Source organism: Carcharhinus amblyrhynchos, chromosome 28, assembly GCF_965287045.1.
Source record: "Carcharhinus amblyrhynchos chromosome 28, sCarAmb.v2.hapA, whole genome shotgun sequence".
Taxonomy (NCBI): Eukaryota; Metazoa; Chordata; class Chondrichthyes; order Carcharhiniformes; family Carcharhinidae; genus Carcharhinus; species Carcharhinus amblyrhynchos.
Genome location: NC_137351.1, coordinates 34136588 through 34157581, shown reverse-complemented (window position 1 = coordinate 34157581; position 20994 = coordinate 34136588). Strand labels below are relative to the sequence as shown.

The following is a 20994-nucleotide window of genomic DNA, read 5'->3' as shown; positions in this document are numbered from 1 at the left end:
GGAATACTGTGTACAGTTCTGGTAACCCTATTATAGTAGGGATATTATTAAACTAGAAAGAGTGCAGAAGAGATTTACTAAAATGCTATCAGGACTTGGTGGTTTGAGTTATAAGCAGTGACTGGATAGACTGGGACTTTTTTCTCTGGAATGTAGGAGGCTGAGGGTTGATCTTATAGAGATCTATAAAATAATGAGGGGCATAGAGCAGCTGGATTGTCAATATCTTTTCCCAAAGGTAGGGGAGTCTAAAACAAGAGGGCATAGGTTTAACATGAGAGGGGAGAGATACAAAAGTGTCCAGAGGGGCATTTTTTTCACAGAGGATGGTGAGTGTCTGGAACAAGCTGCCAGGCGTCATAGTAAAGGCGGATACAATTTTGTCTTTTAAAAAGCATTTCGACAGTTACATGGATAAGTTGGGTACAGAGGGATATAGGCCAAATGCAGGCAATTGGGTCTAGCTTAGGGGTTTTGAAAAAAAAGGGCAGCGTGGACAAGTTGAGCTGAAGGGCCTGTTTCCATGCTATAAACCTCAGCACTTGACACTGTAGAAAGTAGATTAAAAGCATGGAATAAATCAGTTCATAAATTTGAAAGCATTAAACACTGCTGCAACAAATGTGACCCTTTACTATCCTGGAGAAAGGCATCTTTTTGTTTTGAATTTCCACTGCTGAACCAGCAGCAATGTGCAATCTGGAAGTCAGCAACAAAAGGCTGTGTGACAGACTGACCACCTACATGCACAAACTAATTGCATCATAGTGTCACCAAAGTATTTGGTGCTTACTTCAACGTGTTATGTCATAACGTCATCATGCATTCTGAATTTCCTTATGGATCATCCTGCTGTCAGTGCTGATAGAATCAGACCAGCGGTGGACACCAGAACCCAGTTTTATTGCATTCTGCTGGATGACACTCCAACAGAATGCTGGAAGCACCATGATATTCTATAGGAGACAGTGCCTGAGAGCAATCCAAGAGCTTTAGAGATCAATCAGGAAAGTTTGCCATTCAGGGAGGATGGTTCCCTGATTGCAGTATCCTTATTTCTTGTATCTCTTCATGCTGTATTTCTTGTCCTCAGGTGAGCGTAAAACGATTGTCCGTTGTACCAAGATTATGAATAAGACATTAGTAGTGGTGAATGAGAGCGACTGTCAAAACTTGGCTCGTCCAGATCCACAGGTCAGGAAGTGCAATGGACATCCATGCCAGTCACGGTAAGAGCCTATGTTGTATACGAGAACTACTCAATGATGTACAAGTATCTTGGACAATGCTTCCTCTAGTTAAAGGTAACATCCAGGTTCTTTACAAAGAAAGCTTGCAATTATATAATGCCAGAAGTGATCCAAGTGTTTCACATGCAACTTGTGGTTAGAATGCATCATGTTAATGTTGGTGAATTTGGTATGGCAGAGAATTATTAAGATAAGTGATGTTAAACTGTTTTTCATGCCGTTAGTTGGAGGAAGGATGTTGGCCAAGGATTATATTTCAATTGTCTTTCAATAACGCCATCCAACATCCACCTCAACCATCAGAACAACACTTTATCTAAAACACAGCACTCACTTGACATTGCACTGGAGAAACACATTGTATGCGCACTCCAGAATTCATCCTCCATAGCATTAGTACTAATAAAGTTTATGTATTACTGTAGGTAAATTGAAGTCGTCAATTATTACTGTATTTCCCATATTACATACAACTCTATTTTCCTGCTTTATACTGTGCCCAAAATTATCACTATGTTTGGGATTGTCTACACAAACATGTATATACATGTCCCACCAATGTTTGTTGCTGTTTGCTGTTTCTTAGCTTCACCCAAACTGATTTTATATCCTGATCCTTCGATCCAAGGTTCTCACCAATAATGTACTGATTTCATTCTTTATTAATAGCACTATCCCATCTCCTTTTTTTTTACCTCTAAACTTCCTAAATCTTGATTATCCTTGGATTTTCAGTTCCTAGTCTCAGTCATTCTATAACCATGTCCACATAATAGGAATCAAATCATAAGTTACCTCTATTTTTGCCTTCAAACCATCTACCTTGTGCACGCTGTCTGCATTCAGATGAAGTGCCAGTACTTTGTCTTTTTAACATTGTTTCATATTCTGGTCATATCTGGTGCTTGCCTTCTAATTTCACTCACAACTTATCTACATCCAGATACCAGTTTTGCTTCCCTCTAATCTGAGCTCCCTCTCATGTTCCTATCACTCTGCCAATCCAATTTAAACCCTCCCCAGTAGTGCTCACAAATCTCCCTGTGAGGGTGTTAGTTCTGATCCTGCTAAGGTTCCACGTTGCACCTGCCCCAGATCAGTCCCAATGCCTCAGAAATCTGATGCCCGCCCTCCTCCACCAGTTCTTCAGCCGTGTGTTCAATCACTCAATCCTGCTGTTTCTGTGCTCACTGGCACGTGGCACTGGAAGCAATTTTTTCCCTTGTTACTTTCACTTAGAATGGGAGGCTGGAATCCTCATAGGTGAAAGAGTTATTTATGTATTTTTATGTTGTTAATAGTACTGTCATAGTATATGCATTTGAATTTATTTATTATATTCAACTTTTGGACTAATTACTTAATTTATTACTTAATAAACACATTGGTTTCCACCCTCCTGTTATTTTTAATTTGGAGAATTAAAGTTACAAAAGCAGAATCTTAAATATGGAATGGATGAAAGACTCAGAGCTGAGTAACAATTCTTAACATTTTGATGTAAATATTGGCAAAAAGGCCACCAGCTGGGCACCTCAGAAATATGGCAAGATTAGACTCTCAGCCAGAGTGATGGTCTGGGAATTTGTGGGCAGCAAGTGTCCCGATATCTAATATCCGCAACCCATGGACAAAACCTCTCACTACAACAGAGACTGGAGAAACCTTTCTTTTTCTTCGTTCTTGGGATGTAGGCTTCACAGGCTAGGCTGGCATTTAATGCCCATCCCTCAAAACTGCCCTTGGGAAACTGGTGATGAGCTGCCTTCTTGAACTACTGAAGTTCATTCATGTGGTGAAGGTACACCCACAGTGCTGTTAGGATGGGAGTTTCAGGATTTTGATCCAGCGACTGTGGAGGAATGGCAATAAAATTCCAAGTCAGGATGGTGAATGATTTGAAGAACCTCCAGGTGGTGATGTTCCTATATGTCTGCTGCTCTTGTCCTTCTAGATGGTAATGGTCGTAGGTTTGGAAGATGCTGTCTTGATTAATTTGATTTGATTTATTATTGTCACATGTATTAGTATATAGTGAAAAGTATTTTTTCCTGCGTGCTATACAGACAAAGCATATCATTCATAAAGAAGGAAATGAGAGAGAGTTGAATGTAGTGTTGCAGTCATAGCTAGGATGTAGAGAAAGACCAACTTAATGCAAAAGTCTGATGAAAGCAGGGAAGAAGCAGTTCTTGAGTCGGTTGGTACGTGACCCCAGACTTTTGTATCTTTTTCCCAAAGGAAGAAGGCAGAGACAGAATGTCCGGGGTTCGTGGGGTCCTTAATTATGCTGGCTGCTTTGCTGAGGCAGCAGGAAGTGTAGACAGAGTCAATGGATGGGAGGCTGGTTTGCGCGATGGACTGGGCTATACTCATGACTTTTTGTAGTTTCTTGTGGTCTTGGGCAGGATAAGAGCCTTCCAAGCTGCAATACAACCAGGAGGCATGCTTTCTATGGTGCATCTGTAAAAGTTGGTGAAAGTCGTAGCTGACATGCCAAATTTCCTTAGTCTTCTGCAAAAGGAGGCTTGGTGAGTTTTAGCAGAGCATCTTCTAGATAGTACACACTAGCGCTGCCATTCTGTGTTGGTGGTGGATGGAATGTTTGTGAATGGAGTACCAATCAAGTGAACCATTTTATCCTGGAAGTTTGAGTTCTGTTGGAGCTGCACTCGCCCCTAAACACAGGAGTGCCAACTATGAGAATCACCCGAGGTCCTTTGAAAAAATGTTTGCAACTTCCAAGACCTGCAGCTTCAGAAAAGGTGTTGGAACCCACTACTAATCTGGTCTCCCCAAAATAATGCAAGAATCCTGGAATTCCTTTGGAGGAGCATCTGAGGTGAGGAGAAGCTCCTTCTGTCCTATAGATATATGTGGCCACATTTCAGAGTCAGGAGCACCTGCATATTGTGCACCGATGCTCATTTGTGAAATGGTAGGTTTCCTCAGGGTGCTCTGGTTTCCTCCCACAGTCCAAAAGATGTGCTGGTTTAGTGTATTGGCCATGATAAATTCTCCCTCATTGCAGTGTTAATGTAAGCCTACTTGTGACTAATAAATAAACTTTGAAACTTCAAAAATATTTCAGGAATCAGCTGAGTGAACCTTCTCTGTGCAAATTCTAATGCAAGTATCCTCCTTAAGAGACCGTAGAGAACATAATAGACATAACAGAATTCAGTCACTCAAAAAAATACAACCAGGTTTTGTGGTTTTTGGAAACTTTTGGAGGTCTTCAGTTGACTCCTCTGTAAGTTCTTTCTGATTTGGTACCTTTCGCTGGTTAGATGGTGCACTCTCTTAAAATATATCTGTACTGGCAGAGTTGAAAACTGCTCTCCATCTCGAGGCTTGAGAGATGGCAGTTGCTAACTCCTGCTTTTCCCTCTTGCACACTCTTTTAAAGTTGCAATGACCTATCAATTTTCCTACTATCGGATTAGTCAGATTTTGTCAACACCATCAAATTCAGTACATTGAAGAACTGACTAGGGATCAGGCTATTTTAGATCTAGCATTATGTAATGAGAAATTACCCTTGTTACATGCACCTCTAATTTTATGCTCATACCATGCCCTATATTATCACTGCTGTTTAAACAACTTCCACCAATGTTTGCTGCCCTTTTAGCTCCACCCAAACATTATCTACGTCTTCATCTTCCAATCCAAGATCTTCTCTCACTAATTTACTGTTAAGACCCAGGCCCAAAACTCTGAGGCATTTTGTGAAGTTAGCCGAGACTCTAAGTTTTACATTTGATTTTGGTATTGGTGAACATAAGGGCCAGATCTCTACCACCTTGCCCATCACAGAATCAGCATGGGTGAGGGTCTGCCAACAGAAATCTCCATTGATCACGGGTGGGAGTTCCCGGTATCACCCAAGCAAGGCCATAAAATCCCACCCAAGGTGTTTCACTCCAGGTACGATTCAAATGACCCACTAAGAAGCTTTTGTGAGACAAATTTTATTTAAGAACACAGTCAGAACATAACAAAAAGAATTAGCGTATCTTTTACCAATTACAAGACTTAAACATGACACAGTATAACTCTTAACAGCTAGCTGTTTCTGTTGTTCCAACGTAAAGCAATATGCCACAGACATACACCCTTCTTCAGAATTAGCACAAAAATAAGTATGTTCATGTGATGCGAATTTCCAGCTTTTTAATGCTTCAGGACAGCAAACCTGACAGCTGTCTTCAGAGAAGGGTATAACCTCCAAGCAGCAAAATCTCTGTGAGGTAAGCACAGCCTCTGGCAGCTTCCAACATAGCAACATTCCCAACTCCAGAGAGGGGGAAATGCACTGCCATTTCTCTCAGCAAGCAGCTTCTGAAAACTAAACTGAACCGGAATGTTCTGTGGAAAATAGCTGTCCTCAGTCACATGACATAACCTGTCAATCACCCCCAATCAAACACCACTCAGCAATCACAAGGCAACATTAAAACCATAGAACACTGCATTAGTTCAGATTAGAATCAACATAACATTAATTATACCGCTTCAGACAACACAGTGCTGACAAATATCCTACAGAAAAAAATGATTAAAATACATTTCTTAAAGGCACAATATCGTTATAGTACTAATTGCCTCCTTTATTAACAGCGCTTTTAGGGCTGGGCAATAAATGCTAGCCTGCCAGCGATGCCCCACGTCCCACGTCCCACATATGAATAAAAAAATGCTACCTGCACCTCCTAATCCTTTATTCCCGTCCTTCCTAAATGTTAAATGCCCTGAATACTCAGTCTCAGCCTTGGTCATCTCTCCAAAATGGCAATTAGATCATATCTCTTTCTTTCCATTTCTGCTGTTAATTCACCTATATTGTTGCGAATGCTATGTGTCTTGAATTCTGTCTTTTTATTATTTTTGCAACCTTATCTGCTAGCGCACTCATATGTTTGTATTTCCTGCCACACTCTGATTATCAAATCCCTTATCGCTCCCTCACTGTCTTGCTTTGTCCTTTCTTTGAAACAGGTTTAACATAATGTTTTATACAGCTTTTCCCTAATTTCCAACCTGCAACCAATTGAGTTTCCACTATGTGCTAGACAGAACAAACTTGTCTTAAACCTCAGGTAGCAATCACTGTGTATTGCTTGCAAACCACCAGGTACTGCTCCTGCGTAAGTCCAATATTGAACCTTCTGCACTATTTTAGACTGGCAGTACCCCCAGCTATTGGTACTACCTTCTAACATTGCTCATCTACAATGGTATTACACAAGTACGTGTTCCAACTTCTTTCTGTTTTGAGGGAATAGTGTTTTTGGCTATTTCTGAGACTCTATAAAACATCACTATTTCTCTATATTAACCATGTTGAACCTTGATTCCGCTGCCAATTAATTATAATAGCTCTTGGGTGGGGTAGAAAACCTTTATTGCATTTACACGTGTGAGTGATTAAGGTTTCACTTACGACTGACATTTATATTGTTTTCACAAGTTGGCTGACATTGGATTGTGCGATCAAAAAGGGCCCATGCTGTTTGAAAAATATTAGGTCACTTCTAGCCTAGGTTAAAGAAAACAAGAAGTTTGATGCCTATTGATGAATGTTGTACCCTTTCACACACACATTTCTCTCAAGGAGAAAAAGGGGATCAGTATAATTTTGAAACCAGCTTGCCTAATATATTTTTGTCTAGTGTGACATGACAAACCTTGTTACAAAGACATACTGCTGACATTACCAGTCACTTGTGAACACAAGGGTTGTTAACTTAACCAGAGTCACATTTACAAACACAAGAAGTTCATTAGTAACGGGTGTAAAAAATCAGTTAATCCACCTGGCACCCACCCACTACACTTCAGATAAGCAAAGTGGAAGCTATAATGTTTCATTGTCTCTGCAATTACTTTCATTTAACCATATCACAAGAATGAGGCCATTCAATCCATGATTAAACAACTCCCAGCACTATGAGGGAGGGCTTCATATTCCAGCTCTCAAAAAGAGCTGCAATTGGTCCCCCACTCCTTTTCTACAGCCCTGCAATCTTCTCCTTTTTAAATCTTTTTCCAATTTCACTTTGAAACTTCTTATTGAAGAGCAAAGCACGTGAAAATGATGTTGTTGGACTTCTAATTCAGTAGACCTGGAGTAACGATTAACACTGATGTGGAATTTACTGCCCTCTCTCATAGTGCTGGCTTGTTTAATCAGGTGGCAGATGGGGACCCCGCCACATTCCCACCTATGCTCCAATCAATTCTGTGGCATGTAAGTTTGTGGATGAGCTGCCCACTCATCTGCCAATTGAGGTCCTTAAGTGAGCAATGAAAGTCACTGAAAGGCCTCATCCTGATATCACTGTAATTAACCCACCAGCAGTTTGCTGTGTGGGAATGTGACAGGAAAAACCCATGTGGGCTTGCAGGTTCCAAGAAGGATTCCTCATTGAAAGGCTCTGAGTGTCTGATCAATGGACCTGGCATCAGGAGCTGGGGCTGGTCACCCCCTGCCCTACCCATCCCTTGCATCCTCCAGGCTAAGATCCCGCCCGCTCCCCCCCCATTACTCATTTGTGTCGCTCCTCGATCATTGACCTTGGTTAGGTGAAATACCGGCAGCAGCAGATACCTCCTCTCATTGGTGATGACAGAAGAATTGCCGGCCTCTAGCTAGCATCTCTCAGCAGATGGGACTTCTGCCCCAGTGTCCTTAATCCCAGCAAACGCCTGCCATTGTCAGGTATGAGCCTGATTAGCACTTGATATGAAGTGGCCTCCCTAAAAGAGGGGACGCAGGGCTTTCACTAACTCTCCAACCAGCAGGCAAGACTCAAACTGCTTCATTAAATTCTGCTCTGTGAGTTCAGAAAAATTGAGTCATTCAAATAAATCAGCAATGGTGAATGCTTTGTGCATTTCTATACACCACTCAATTCTAACTTTGTTTTGGACTCAATCAGGGATATGGTAACATAATGGTTATATCATAGGATGTGTTTATATTTCCATTGTGCTACTTTGAGTTTTCAAAATCTGGAAATAAATAGTGTGATCAGTGAATTAGCACCCTGAAACTTTAGATTCTGTAACAACCCAACTCATTCTCCAGTGCCCATTAGAGACAGAAACCTGCCATGTTTACCATGTCTGGCGTGACACCTAACTGCCCTTATAACACTTCAACCAGAAATTCCACGACCATTTATGCAGTTCTTTTATTATAATAATGCAGCTCAAAGCACTTCACAGGAACATTATCAAACAAAATTTGACAACTAACCTTATAAGGGGATAAAGTAAACTTTCTAGAGCTTTTTAAGGGAAGGAAGAAGAGAATAGTCAAAGAGGCAGAGAGGTCTGTGGAGGGAATCCAGAGCTTGGGGGTGCAGAAGTCCAGAATTGGAGAAGTGCAGATATTTCAGAGGGTTGTCAAGTTGGATGAGATAGGAGATAGGGAAGGACAGAGACACGGAGTTTCTTTAAAATCAGAGGTTGGAAGTTCTCCATTGCCAGCAATGCCACGAGTACTGGTGGCTATTGCCAGTAATACACAAAGTTCCAGTCCAACGTTGCGAGTGAATCACTGCACGGAGTGTTTTTTTTAATTCATTCGTGGGACATGAGCATTGCTGGCTGGCCAGTGTTTATTGCCCATCCCTAGTTGCCCTTGAGAAGGTGGTGGTGAGCTGCATTCTTGAACCACAGTAGTCCATGTGGTGTAGGTACATGCACAGTGCTATTAAGGAGGGAGTTCCAGGATTTTGATCCAACGACAGTGAAGAAATAGCTGATATATTTCCAAGTCAGGATAGTGAGTGACTTGGAGGGGAACCTCCAAGTGGTGATGTTCCATGCATTTGCTGTTCTTGTCCTTCTAGATGATAGTGGTTGTGGGTTTGGAAGGTGCTGCCAAAGGAGCCTTGGCGAGTTCTATAATGCATCTTGTAGCTGGCACACATGGCTGTCACTGTGTCGGTGGTGGAGGGAATAAATATTTAAAGTGGCAGAAGATCAAGCAAGCTGCTTTGTTCTGGATGATATCAAGCTTCTTAAGTGTTGTTGGAACTGTATTTACCCAGGCAACTGGATGGTGGACAATTTTTGCGGGGATGGGATAAGGAAATGAGTTACTCTCCACAGAATTCCCAATGTCTAACCTGCTCTTGTAGCTACAGTATTTATGTGGCTAGCCCAATTCAGTTTATGGTCAAGATTGAGCTCCAGGCTGTTGATCGTTGGATTCAGCAATGGTAATGTCATTGAATGTCAAGGGGCAACAGTTGAATTCTCTCTTGATGGAGACAGTCATTGCTTGGCACTTGTTTGCTGTGAACATTACTTGCCATTTGTTGTTCAGGTCTCGTTGCGTATGGACTTGGCTGCTCCAGCACTGGATATTAGATGAGCAGCCTGATAATTTAGACAGTGGAAGGGTTCAGAGTGGTGGTGAGGTCGAGCTGGCGGTTTGGCAATGCATATGTGAAAACTGACCCTTTAATTTTTGGATGATGTCAGCTAGGGGCAGCATGTAGATGAGAAATGGGTGGGAGCCAAGAATAGATCCTCGGGGGACAGCAGAGTTAAGAGTGCAGGAGCAGAAAGAGAGGCCATTGCAAGTGATACTCAGAGCAGGATTAGGTAGATTAGAATGGAACAAAATGAGAGCAGTCCCACCCAACTGAGCAACAGTAAAGAGGTTTCAGACTAGAACAACATGATCAGCCGTTTCAAAGGCTGAAGACAGGTCGAGGTGGAATAAAAATTTACGTTTGTCATAGTCATGTAGAATGTTATGGTTACAATGTGATCAATGAAATTAATATTCCAGAGTACACAATATTTCAGAAGGATAGACCGAATGGCAAAGAACGTGGGGTAGTTCTAATAGTAAAGGTGACATAAGGGCATTAATGAGAAAAATAGAATTACTTTTGGAAAATAAGAACAGTTGAGTTGCTTGGGTGACTAGAGTCAGGGATGTACTCGATGCTGGAGGAGCAGGCTGAATGATGCTTCAAGAACTAGCCAGGTATGCAGCGAGTGATGTCTAGCTTGCAGCCAAAGCCATTCACAGCCTGAAAACTCTAGTGTTCGGACCGAACGGCACTGATGGTGTTGAGGCAGCTCAAGCAAGGAGAAAGTTGGGGGAGGCGGGTGGTGCGTCCTGGTCCTGGGCCTGGCCCAAGTGGCCATTCACAGTTCCAGGCAGTGGCGATTGAGGGAGTCATCCAGCGTGGCTGTCTGTTCCTCTACCATGGCTAGGTTTGTGGCTGGGTGGCCTTGGAAAGGAAATGTGCGATGTCCATCAGCTCGCTGCAGGCCATCCATGATCAGTGGGCACTACAGGGGGTGAGGTGTATCATCACCCTGGGAATTACATTTTAATTTAATATATTAAGTATCCTTTTGATGGTTATATTAGTGACAATGCCCCACCAGGAGCTGCCACCTTCCCCCTCCCCGCTCATTTCTGTTTGATATATTCATCATTTGTTTAATTAAGAGTATAAACAGAGGATAGCTGGAACATGGGGTCTGAGAAGAGAGCTGTGATTCAGCAAAGTCTGTAAACTCTGTCAGCAACTGCTTCAACTTCACTAACCGGCTTGGATTTTATTAGAACCTACCAGTGGTTATACCATTGGGCAGAATATTATATAAGAAATCAATGGTGCTTGTAACAAAGGAAATTTAATAATTGCGGGAGACTTCAATCTTCATGTAGAATGGAACAATTTGGAAAGAGTGGTCTAAAAGATGAATCTGTAGAATGTTTTTGTGGCAGTTTCTTTGAATATTACATTGCTGAACCAACTAGGGATAAAGCTACCTTATATCTAGTATTATATGATAAAGAAAGGTTAGTTAGTAAAAACTCCATTGGGAAATATTACTCATAATACCATTGAATTCCATGTGAAGTAAAAAAGGATCCGAAATCTTAAACTTTGTTCCACTTTTAATAGCAAATCCAGTATTCAGGTTTTACACCTCCCCTTCAGAATTTCTTTGTCTTGACCGCTTTACAAACTGTTCCCAATTGCTTTATGTTTTGATTCCCAGACTCTATGAAAATGGCATCAAACTTTTAATTTAACTCTGAAGTCTGCTTTCCCACTTTCATTCTGGTTACGCAATAGTCTTTTTAACTCAGACACTTCGTTTACTTTTCCCCTTGAATTCTCCTGAACAGTACTTGTTCTCATTTCTCTTAACTTCAGCCTTCTTAAAGCATTCTGTCTGTCTTAATTCCCTGGTTATCTGGATTGCATCTAGTTCTTTGAGAAATTTGTCTCGTGGCAGATGGCAATTTCACATATAGGAAATGTGAAGTTATTCACTTTGGTCATAAGAATAGAAAAGCAGAATATTTTTAAAACTTGTGAAATGTGTAAGCGTTGATGTCCAAAGAGACTTGGGTGTGCTCATCAAGTAACATAGAAAGTTAGCTTGTGGGTACAGCAAGCAATTAGAAAAGCAAATGGCATGTTGGCCTTTATTTCAAGTTATGTAGAGCGCAAAAGAAACTAGTCTCTGCATCTGGCATACTGTGTGCAATGAACATAGAACATTACAGCGCAGTACAGGCCCTTCGGCCCTTGATGTTATGCTGACCAGTGGAACCAATCCAATGACCCTCTAACCTAAACTATTCCAATGTTATCCATATGCCTATCCACAGACCATTTGAACGCCCTTAAAGTTGGCGAGTCCACAACTGCTGCAGGCAGGGCATTCCATGACCTTACTACCCTCTGAGTAAAGAACCTACCTCTGACATCCATCCTATAATAACCACCCCTTAATTTAAAGCTATGTCCCCTTGTGTTAGCCATCACCATCCGAGGTAAAAGGCTCTCACTGTCCACCCTATCCAATCCTTTGATCATCTTGTATGCCTCAATCAGGTCACCTCGTAACCTTCTTCTCTCCAATGAAAATAACCTCAAGTCCCTCAGCCTTTCCTCATAAGACCCTAAAGGGTCTTTCCTTTATAAGACCCTTGTCAGGCCTCACTTGGAGTACTGTATGCAGTTCTGGTCGCCTCACTATAGGAAGGACGTAGAAGCTATTGAAAGGGTACAGAGGAGATTTACAAGGATGTTGCCTGGATTGGGAGGCATGCCTTATGAAGATAGGTTGAGGGAGCTGGGACTCTTCTCCCTGGAGAGACGAAGGTTGAGAGGCGACCTGATAGAGGTTTATAAAATGTTGAGAGGAATAGATAGGGTGGATTCTCAGAGGCTATTTCCCCGGGTTGAAATGGTCGCTACGAGAGGACACAGATTTAATGTGCGGGGAGGCAAGTACAGAAGTGATGTTAGGGGTAAGTTTTTCACTCAGAGGGTGGTGAGTGAATGGAATTGGCTGCCGTCAGTGGTGGTGGAGGCGAACTCGCTGGGGTCTTTTAAAAGACTTCTGGATGAGTATATGGGGTTTAATGGGATTGGGGGTTATAGATAGGTCTATGGATTGGTAGGTATTGATGTGATCGGCGCAACTCGTGGGCCGAAGGGCCTGTTTGTGCTGTAGTGTTCTATGTTCTATACGACCTTCCCACCATACCAGGCAACATCCTGGTAAACCTCCTCTGCACCCGTTCTAATGCCTCCACATCCTTCTTATAATGTGGCGACCAGAACTGTACACAATACTCCAAATGCGGCCACACCAGAGTTTTGTACAGTTGTAACATGACCTCGCGGCTCCGAAATTCAATCCCTCTACCAATAAAAGCTAACACACCGTACACCTTCTTAACAACCTTATCAAGCTGGGTGCCAACTTTCAGGGAGCTATGCACATGTACCCCGAGATCCCTCTGCTCGCCCACACTACTAAGAGTCCTTCCATTAGCCCTATATTCTGTACCCCTGTTATTCTTACCAAAGTGAATCACCTCACACTTTTCCGTATTAAACTCCATCTGCCACCTCTCGGCCCAGCTCTGCAGCTTATCTATGTCCCTCTGCAAACTGTAACATCCATCCTCACTGTCTGCAACTCCTCCGACTTTGGTGTTGTCAGCAAATTTACTAATCCATCCTTCTACACCCTCATCCAGGACATTTATAAAAATGACAAACAGCAGTGGCCCCAAAACAGATCCTTGAGGTACACCACTTGTAACTGCACTCCAGGTTGAATATTTCCCATCAACTACCACCCTCTGTCTTCTATCAGCTAGCCAATTCTTGATCCAAACTGCTAAATCACCCTCAATCCCGTGCATCTGCATTTTCTGCAATAGCCTACCGTGGGGAACATTATCAAATGCTTTGCTAAAATCCATATACACCACGTCAACTGCCTTACCCTTATCCACCTCTTTGGTCACCTTTTCAAAAAACTCGATAAGGTTTGTGAGGCACGAACTACCCTTCACAAAACCGTGTTGACTATCTCTAATCAAGTTATTTCCCTCTAGATGATTTTAAATCCTATCCCTTATAATTCTTTCCAAAACCTTGCCCACAACAGAAGTAAGGCTCACTGGTCTATTATTCCCAAGATGGTCTCTACTCCCTTTCTTGAACAAGGGGACAACATTTGCTATCCTCCAGTCTTCCGGCACTATACCTGAAGCCAATGACGACATGAAGATCAAAGCCAAAGGCTCTGCAATCTCCTCCCTAGCCTCCCAGAGAATCCTAGGGTAAATCCCATCCGGCCCAGGGGACTTATCTATTTTCACACTCTCAAGAATTGCCAACACCTCCTCCTTATGTACCCCAATCCCATCAAGTCTACTACCTGGTATCGCAGTATTCTCCTCAACTACACTGACTTTTTCCTGTGTGAATACTGTCGAAAAATACTCATTCAGTGTCTCTCCTATCTCTTCAGGCTCCACGCACAACTTCCCACTGCTGTCTCTGACTGGCCCTAATCTTGCCCTAACCAATCTTTTATTCTTTATGCAGAATAATGTGTTCTGGTTTCCACATTTAAGGAAGAATATACTCACATTGGAGGCAGTATATTGAAGATTCACAAATTTGGTCCCTGGAATAAATTGGTCCTATGATGAGAGATTAGTAAATTGGTCTTACATTGTCTGAAGTTTAGAAGAATAGGAGGTGGCCTTACCGAAATGTATAAGATTCTGAAATGGCTTGCTAGAGTAGATGCTGTGCGATTGTTTCTGCTGGTCAGGGACTGTGAAACATGAGAGCATAGTCTTAGGATAAGCTGAAAGATAGGATAGGATAGACTCAAAGGATTATGAATCTTTGGAATTCTCTACCCTAGAGGATTGTGGATGCTGCCTTAAAGACAGGGGTAAACAGTTTTTGATCTCTCGGGGAATTAAGGAATATGAAGAACAGATGGAGAATCATGTTGAATCCCAGGACCTGCACCCCTCAAATTCCATTACGCCTCATCCACTTCAAGGCAACTCATGTCTCCTCACAGCACACATGCCACCTTCATGCCAACTTATGCACCCTCGTGCCAACTGCATAGCTATTCATCCAGTATCCACCATTGTACAGAGATGAAAAATGTTTAACAATCCAACACTCTGATTTCCATGTTTAATAGTGAGTAAAACTCCTATTCATGAAACCCATTCAAAGCTTTTAAATCTCTTCAAATGGTTCGTCTCTTAAAAAAAACAAGCACACTTCCTTTCAAACACACATCAAAAACAATGAATTATTTAATAGCCTGTTTAAACTGTCAATCGAACTGAACCCCCTCTGCTGAGAAAATGGTAGCTTTTGAAATTCAGCCAAGCATTGATAATGCCATAATAGTAACCCTTGAAGAAACGCTAATAAATAACTTTATTGAAACTGTAAGACTAGATGATTTTCTTTCTTACCAGATGACCATCAATCTAACAGGGCTTTTTTTAAATGAATCTCCCTGACAGCTTAAGCAGTTTTTTAAAATCATGGTTGGAGAGCAGGGATTTTTTTAAAAACTCAGTTCAAGACAGTTATACAGACCTTATCTGTCCTTCAAAAGAGTCTACCTTTACTGCATGAATACATGATTCCCACAATATGTGATAAGATGCTTAGATCGGTCAAAAAGGCTGGGTTTGAACTCAGCATTGAGTCATCAAGGACAGTTCGGGTTGGGCAGTAAATGCTAGCAGAGCCAGTGATGCACACAGCCCATGGACAAATAAAAAACATCAAGAAGTTTCTGGAATTTTCTTTGATTTGTTTTTTGGGGGGTCAGGTAACTTTATGCAGAAGTATTTCCCTAGATTAAAAGAAGGCGAGTTTGTGAGGGAGCTAAATATGAAGTTTCGGGCTGAATATGATTTTTATTGTATAGTTTGTTAATTCACATTTTAATCTTCAAAGAAGGATCAAGTAAAGGAAGGACTGTTAAATTGAAGAGATCGAAATGGTGGAGTCAGTGTAAAAGCAGTACTGTGCCCTAAAGCTACTCAGTAAACAAGTGCAGATTAATCTGAGTTCAAATGGCTGAGAGTTAAAGTAATTAAATGGCACTTTTGCTTAATTATCTGTTGGCTGGGTTAGTACTGATAGTCTGACACCAGAAGTTATTGAAGGACACAGCTTTCCAGTCTCTGGCAGAATTGTCTTTTTCATTGTAAAATCTACAGTGGGCATTGATTCCATCATTGGTCTTCTCTTTGGAGGTTGGAGACAGCCAATGAAATACCTGGATCTGGATTTTTATCCAGTATCCCGCCCCACGTCAGACGTTAGATTTTTGGAAACTGAGGCGATGAGGCCCACTGCTAGGTTTTTATTTGACCTCAATTTCTGTCTCCCCATCCTGACAATGACCCAACCTCTCTTCTCTCTCCTCCTCCTCTGTAAGTAGGGAGGAGGCCTAAGGGAAACTGCCCTACTTCCCTGCTTATTACCTGTTGCCCTGCCAATCCCCCAGGCAGTGATAGTAATCCTGCCATGCAAACTGTTGGATGGAGAGGACACAAGGACTGTTCCCCGAATCGTGGGTTCCTCATCCTCGTCATGAGCTGCTACCCATCTCCTAAGGCCTCTTTTCTCCTCAGCAAGGCAGTGTAACTATTCTTGCTGTTCTCCTCCTTCCCCTTCTACTCTCAGTCTCGCTAATCTTCCTTCCCTTTTTGTTCTCTTCTTCCACTTTCACTTCCTACTCCAACTTCAGCTCCTCTTTATCATTTTCATCTTTCATCTCTTTCTTCCATCTTTTTCCTCCATCTCCAACCTTGGAATCAGTCTCTGAGATCCCAGACTCTGCTCTGTCTCTCTCATAGCCCTCAAGTCAAATCTTTGTCACTTATAATTGTTGGTTGCACAGAATTTTATTTGCTTTATACTGAATGTTTTTGTTCAGCATTCAGTTTAGATTGCCAAGCATGGTGCTGGACCTGAATGTTGTACATGGTTGAAATGACTTGATGACTGAAACACTCTAAATTTTGTCCTTTTTACTGCAGTGTGTGCAGAATTTATATCTTCTTGGACATTAATTTAATGGAAAATCTCAGTAAAGGCTATTCAACAGATTGATCTATCTCTATTGTTCTCATTAAATTCTGCCGCATAGATGCCTGTTATAGAATTAGATAGAACTTATAGCACTCAAACAGGCCATTCAGCCCAACTATGCCAGTGTTTATGTTCATTAGGCACCTTCTCCCATCCCTCTTTATCTTGCCTTTTCAACATTTTCTTTTTTCCTTTTGTATCCCATGTGTTCACCAAGCTTACACATAAATGCATCTATACTACTAATCTCAGTTATTCCTGTGGTGGGGAGTTCCACATTCTCACCATTCTCTGGGTAAAAATGTTTCTTCCCAGATTCAATTCTGGCCTCGGGTAATTGCCTGTGTGGAGTTTGTACGGTCTCCCCACACCTGCGTAGATTTCCTCCGGTTGCTCCAGTTTCCTCTCACACTCTAGGGATGTGCGGGTTGGGTTGATTGGCCATGCTAAATTGCCCTTTAATTTAGGGGGATTAGCGGGTTAAATATGTGGGTTACATGGATGGAGTTCGGTGAGATTGTTGTCGCTGCAAGCCCAATGGGCTGAATGGCCTCCTTCTGCACTCGTACGGATTCTATGAATCCCCTGTTGGATTTACTAGTGACTATCATATATTTATGGCTGGCTACTGGTTTTGGTCTTCCTCACCAGCACAAACACCTTCTCTGCCATCATCTATCAAACCTTTTCATAATCTTAAGAATTTGTATTTGCCCAGCCTATTCAGACTTACTTGACAGTTTTCCTGATAGCTAAAACCTCTCAGTTTTGGTAGAGTGCTTGTAAACTGTATTGTATTTGTTTCACTGCTTCTGTATCCTCCTTATAATTAGGAAACCAAAAGTGTTTATTAACCTCTTACATTTGGTCTGAATGTGCTTTTTGATTCCATCCCTCAGAAATGAACCCCACTGCTATGTTTTTTATGGCCTTATTAAACTCTGTTAGTGACTTGTTTATATGTTCCTCTAGATTCCTTTTTCCTCTACCCCATTTTGCCCATTAGGGTGGAATTTTATACCCACCACCAGGGCAAGCTGGGAGATGCAGGAGGGTGCTAAATGAGATGCTGCTCCCTTGCCACCGCTTCCCAAAAAAATCTGTGGCAGAAAGGCTCACGGACAGCCTTCCCAATCCGTTGTCAACTGATGCCCACTTAAGGTACTGTTACTAGAGAGGTAGTGCTTGATAGACTAGCGGGACTGATGGTGGACAAGTCCCCAGGACCGGGTGGAATGCATCCCAGGGTTCTGAAGGAAATGGCAGAGGTGATAGTAGATGCCTTAGTGACTATTTACCAAACTTCGCTGGATTCCGGGGATGTGCCGGAAGATTGGAAAACGGCTAATGTTACGCCGCTGTTTAAAAAAGGTAGCAGGCAAAAGGCAGGGAATTATAGGCCGGTTAGTTTAACGCCTGTAGTTGGAAAAATGCTTGAATCCGTCATCAAAGAAGAAATAACGAGGCACCTAGAAAAGAATGGTTTGATAGAGCTGACGCCGCACGGATTCGTTAAGGGGAAGTTGTGTTTGACGAATTTATTGGATTTCTATGAGGATGTGACTAGTGCGGTAGACAGTGGGGAACCGGTGGATGTGGTGTTTCTTGATTTTCAAAAGGCGTTTGATAAGGTGCCACACAAAAGGTTGCTTCAGAAGGTTAGGGGGCATGGAGTTGGGGGTAAGGTGTTAGCGTGGATAGAGGATTGGTTGTCTAATAGGAGACAGAGAGTTGGTATCAATGGGCGCTATTCTGATTGGTGGTTGGTGACTAGTGGAGTGCCTCAGGGATCGGTGCTGGGGCCTCAGCTATTTACCATTTATATAGATGATCTGCCTGAGCATAGGGTAACGAAATTTGCTGATGACACAAAGATGAGTGGAAAAGCAAATTGTGCGGAGGGTGTGGAAAGTCTGCAGAGGGATCTGGATAGGCTGAGCGAGTGGGCGAGGATCTGGCAGATGCAGTACAATGTTAGCAAGTGTGAGGTTATCCACTTTGGCAGAAATAATAGTAGGAGGGATTACTATTTAAAGGGCGAAAAGCTGCAGCATGCTACGGTGCAGAGGGACCTGGGGGTCCTTGTGCATGAGTCGCAAAAACCCAGTCTGCAGGTGCAGTAGGTGACCAAGAAGGCGAATGGGATGCTGGCCTTTATAGCGAGGGGGATAGAATATAAAAGCAGGGAGGTCTTGCTGCAACTGTACGGGGCACTGGTGAGGCCGCAGCTGGAGTACTGTGTGCAGTTTTGGTCGCCGCATTTGCGCAAGGATATTTTGGCCTTGGAGGGAGTGCAGAGGAATTTCACTAGGCTGATACCGGAGATGAGGGGATTGGACTATGAAGAGAGACTAAATAGACTGGGTCTGTACTCGTTGGAGTTTAGAAGGATGAGGGGGGATCTTATAGAGATGTATAAGATAATGAAAGGGATGGATAGGGTAGAGGTAGAGAGATTCTTCCCGCTCAGAAAGGACAGCAGGACTAGAAGGCACAGCCTCAAGATAAGGTGGGGGGGGAGCAGTTTAGAATGGAGTTGAGGAGGAACTTCTTCACTCAAAGGGTGGTGAATCTCTGGAATTCTCTGCCCGTTGAAGTGGTGGAGGCTACCTCGCTAAATATATTTAAGACACGGGTAGATAGGTTTTTGACAGACGAGGGAATTAAGGGTTATGGGGAGAAAGCGGGAAAGTAAAACTGATCCACTTCAGATCAGCCATGATCTTATTGAATGGCGGGGCAGGCTTGAAGGGCTAGGTGGCCTACTCCTGCTCCTATTTCTTATGTTCTTATGTTCATGCAGTGAGCACAATGAGCAAAGCCTGTCACATTTGCTCCTGGCACGGTGGGAGGCTTGGGAGGATCGCTCATTCAAAGGTACTGTCTGCCTGATTCAGCAACGTGACATTGGGAATAGGGGGGTCCCACTTAGACCTGCCCTTTCTACCAACACTCCCTTCCAGCCAGCAGACAAGACCTCTGTCGCCTGCCTTAAATGCCACTCTTCTTTTTCAGGGAGCGTGTGGCCTCTTTGATCCTCCCACCAGAAGATATTAACTCACACTTATACCCTGTGGTTGCTTCACCCAAAGACAAGTCCTTGGCTCATTGTCTACTGATGCTTTATTCTGAGCCATTTCCTTAGCAGTATTTAGTTTGTCAGTGGTAGTTTGTCTTTGTTCTCCATTCTTGGGCAGGGTGAGGAGGCAGCTCCCAAATCTACCTCAGTCAGAACAGGAATTGAATTTGTACTGTTGGTGTTATTCTGAACCATGTGCTAACACTCCAGTTAAACCAATTGGCACCACACCTCATACTTAGGCATGATGAATAAAATGAATTTGCTATTGCTTTGTGAGTATTAACCAAATCCCTCAACTTGGTGTCATCCACAACTTTTAAAACTGTATTCCCATTGCCCCAAAATTAAAAGAGCTTTTCAGAACGGAAGGTGAACATTTCACCCACTATATGAATTTTTATTCGTTCATGTTGAAAATATAGAATATTTTCATTTATAATTTTGTTCATTGATTCTACTTTTCACTGTATAAAAATGATTGATTTTTTTGGTGATAATTGAGATACTGAAGTGATTTTTCTCTCCCCTCCCCCCCTCCCAACCTCCCCTTCCCCCAGTTGGGTGGCAGGGGACTGGACTCCCTGCTCCAGTACATGTGGAAAAGGCGCTCAGTTTCGGAATGTGACCTGCGTCTACCAGCTGCAAAATGGCACTTATTTCAATACAAGGAATCTCTACTGTCTTGGTCTGAAGCCATCCACAGTACAGGGCTGTGAAGGGCGCGATTGTTTAACACAGTGGGAAGCCTCGGACTGGTCAAAGGTACGTGCTTCTCAATGACTAAACTAGATACATTCACATTGAGCAATCTGAGCTCATTTATGATGACTCTCATCTGTCACCCAATCACCATCATTTCACCTGTCAGTGAATGAGTTATTTGTCAATCATTTAAAGAATTATACCCATTGCTAGGGTCCCATAGACTGTACTCAAATGGCAAGGGAGTGGCGTAATGGTATTGTCTCAGGACTAATAATCCAGAGACCCAGAGCAAGATGGGAACCTGGGTTCAAATCCCACCATGGGCAAATGATGAGATCTGATTTGAATAAAAATCTGGAATTAAAAGTCTTAACAATGACCGTTCAATTGTCATAAAAACCCATCCGATTCACTAACGTCCTTTAGGGAAGAAAATCTGCTGCCTTATCTGGTCTGGCCTACACATGACTTTAGACCCACAATGATGTGGTTGATTTTCAAATGGCCT

At 42.5% G+C, this 20994-nt stretch overlaps 1 protein-coding gene across 1 annotated transcript in view; it reads left to right on the top strand.

Moving 5' to 3' along the window:
- Positions 1–20994, top strand: part of adamts17 (ADAM metallopeptidase with thrombospondin type 1 motif, 17) — a 459909-nt gene that overhangs the window by 389967 nt on the left and 48948 nt on the right. Inside the window, exons 19-20 of the mRNA XM_080214008.1 lie at positions 1094–1229; positions 20339–20543. Coding sequence (XP_080070134.1) covers positions 1094–1229; positions 20339–20543 — 341 coding nt within the window. The remainder of the gene's footprint in view (positions 1–1093; positions 1230–20338; positions 20544–20994) is intronic.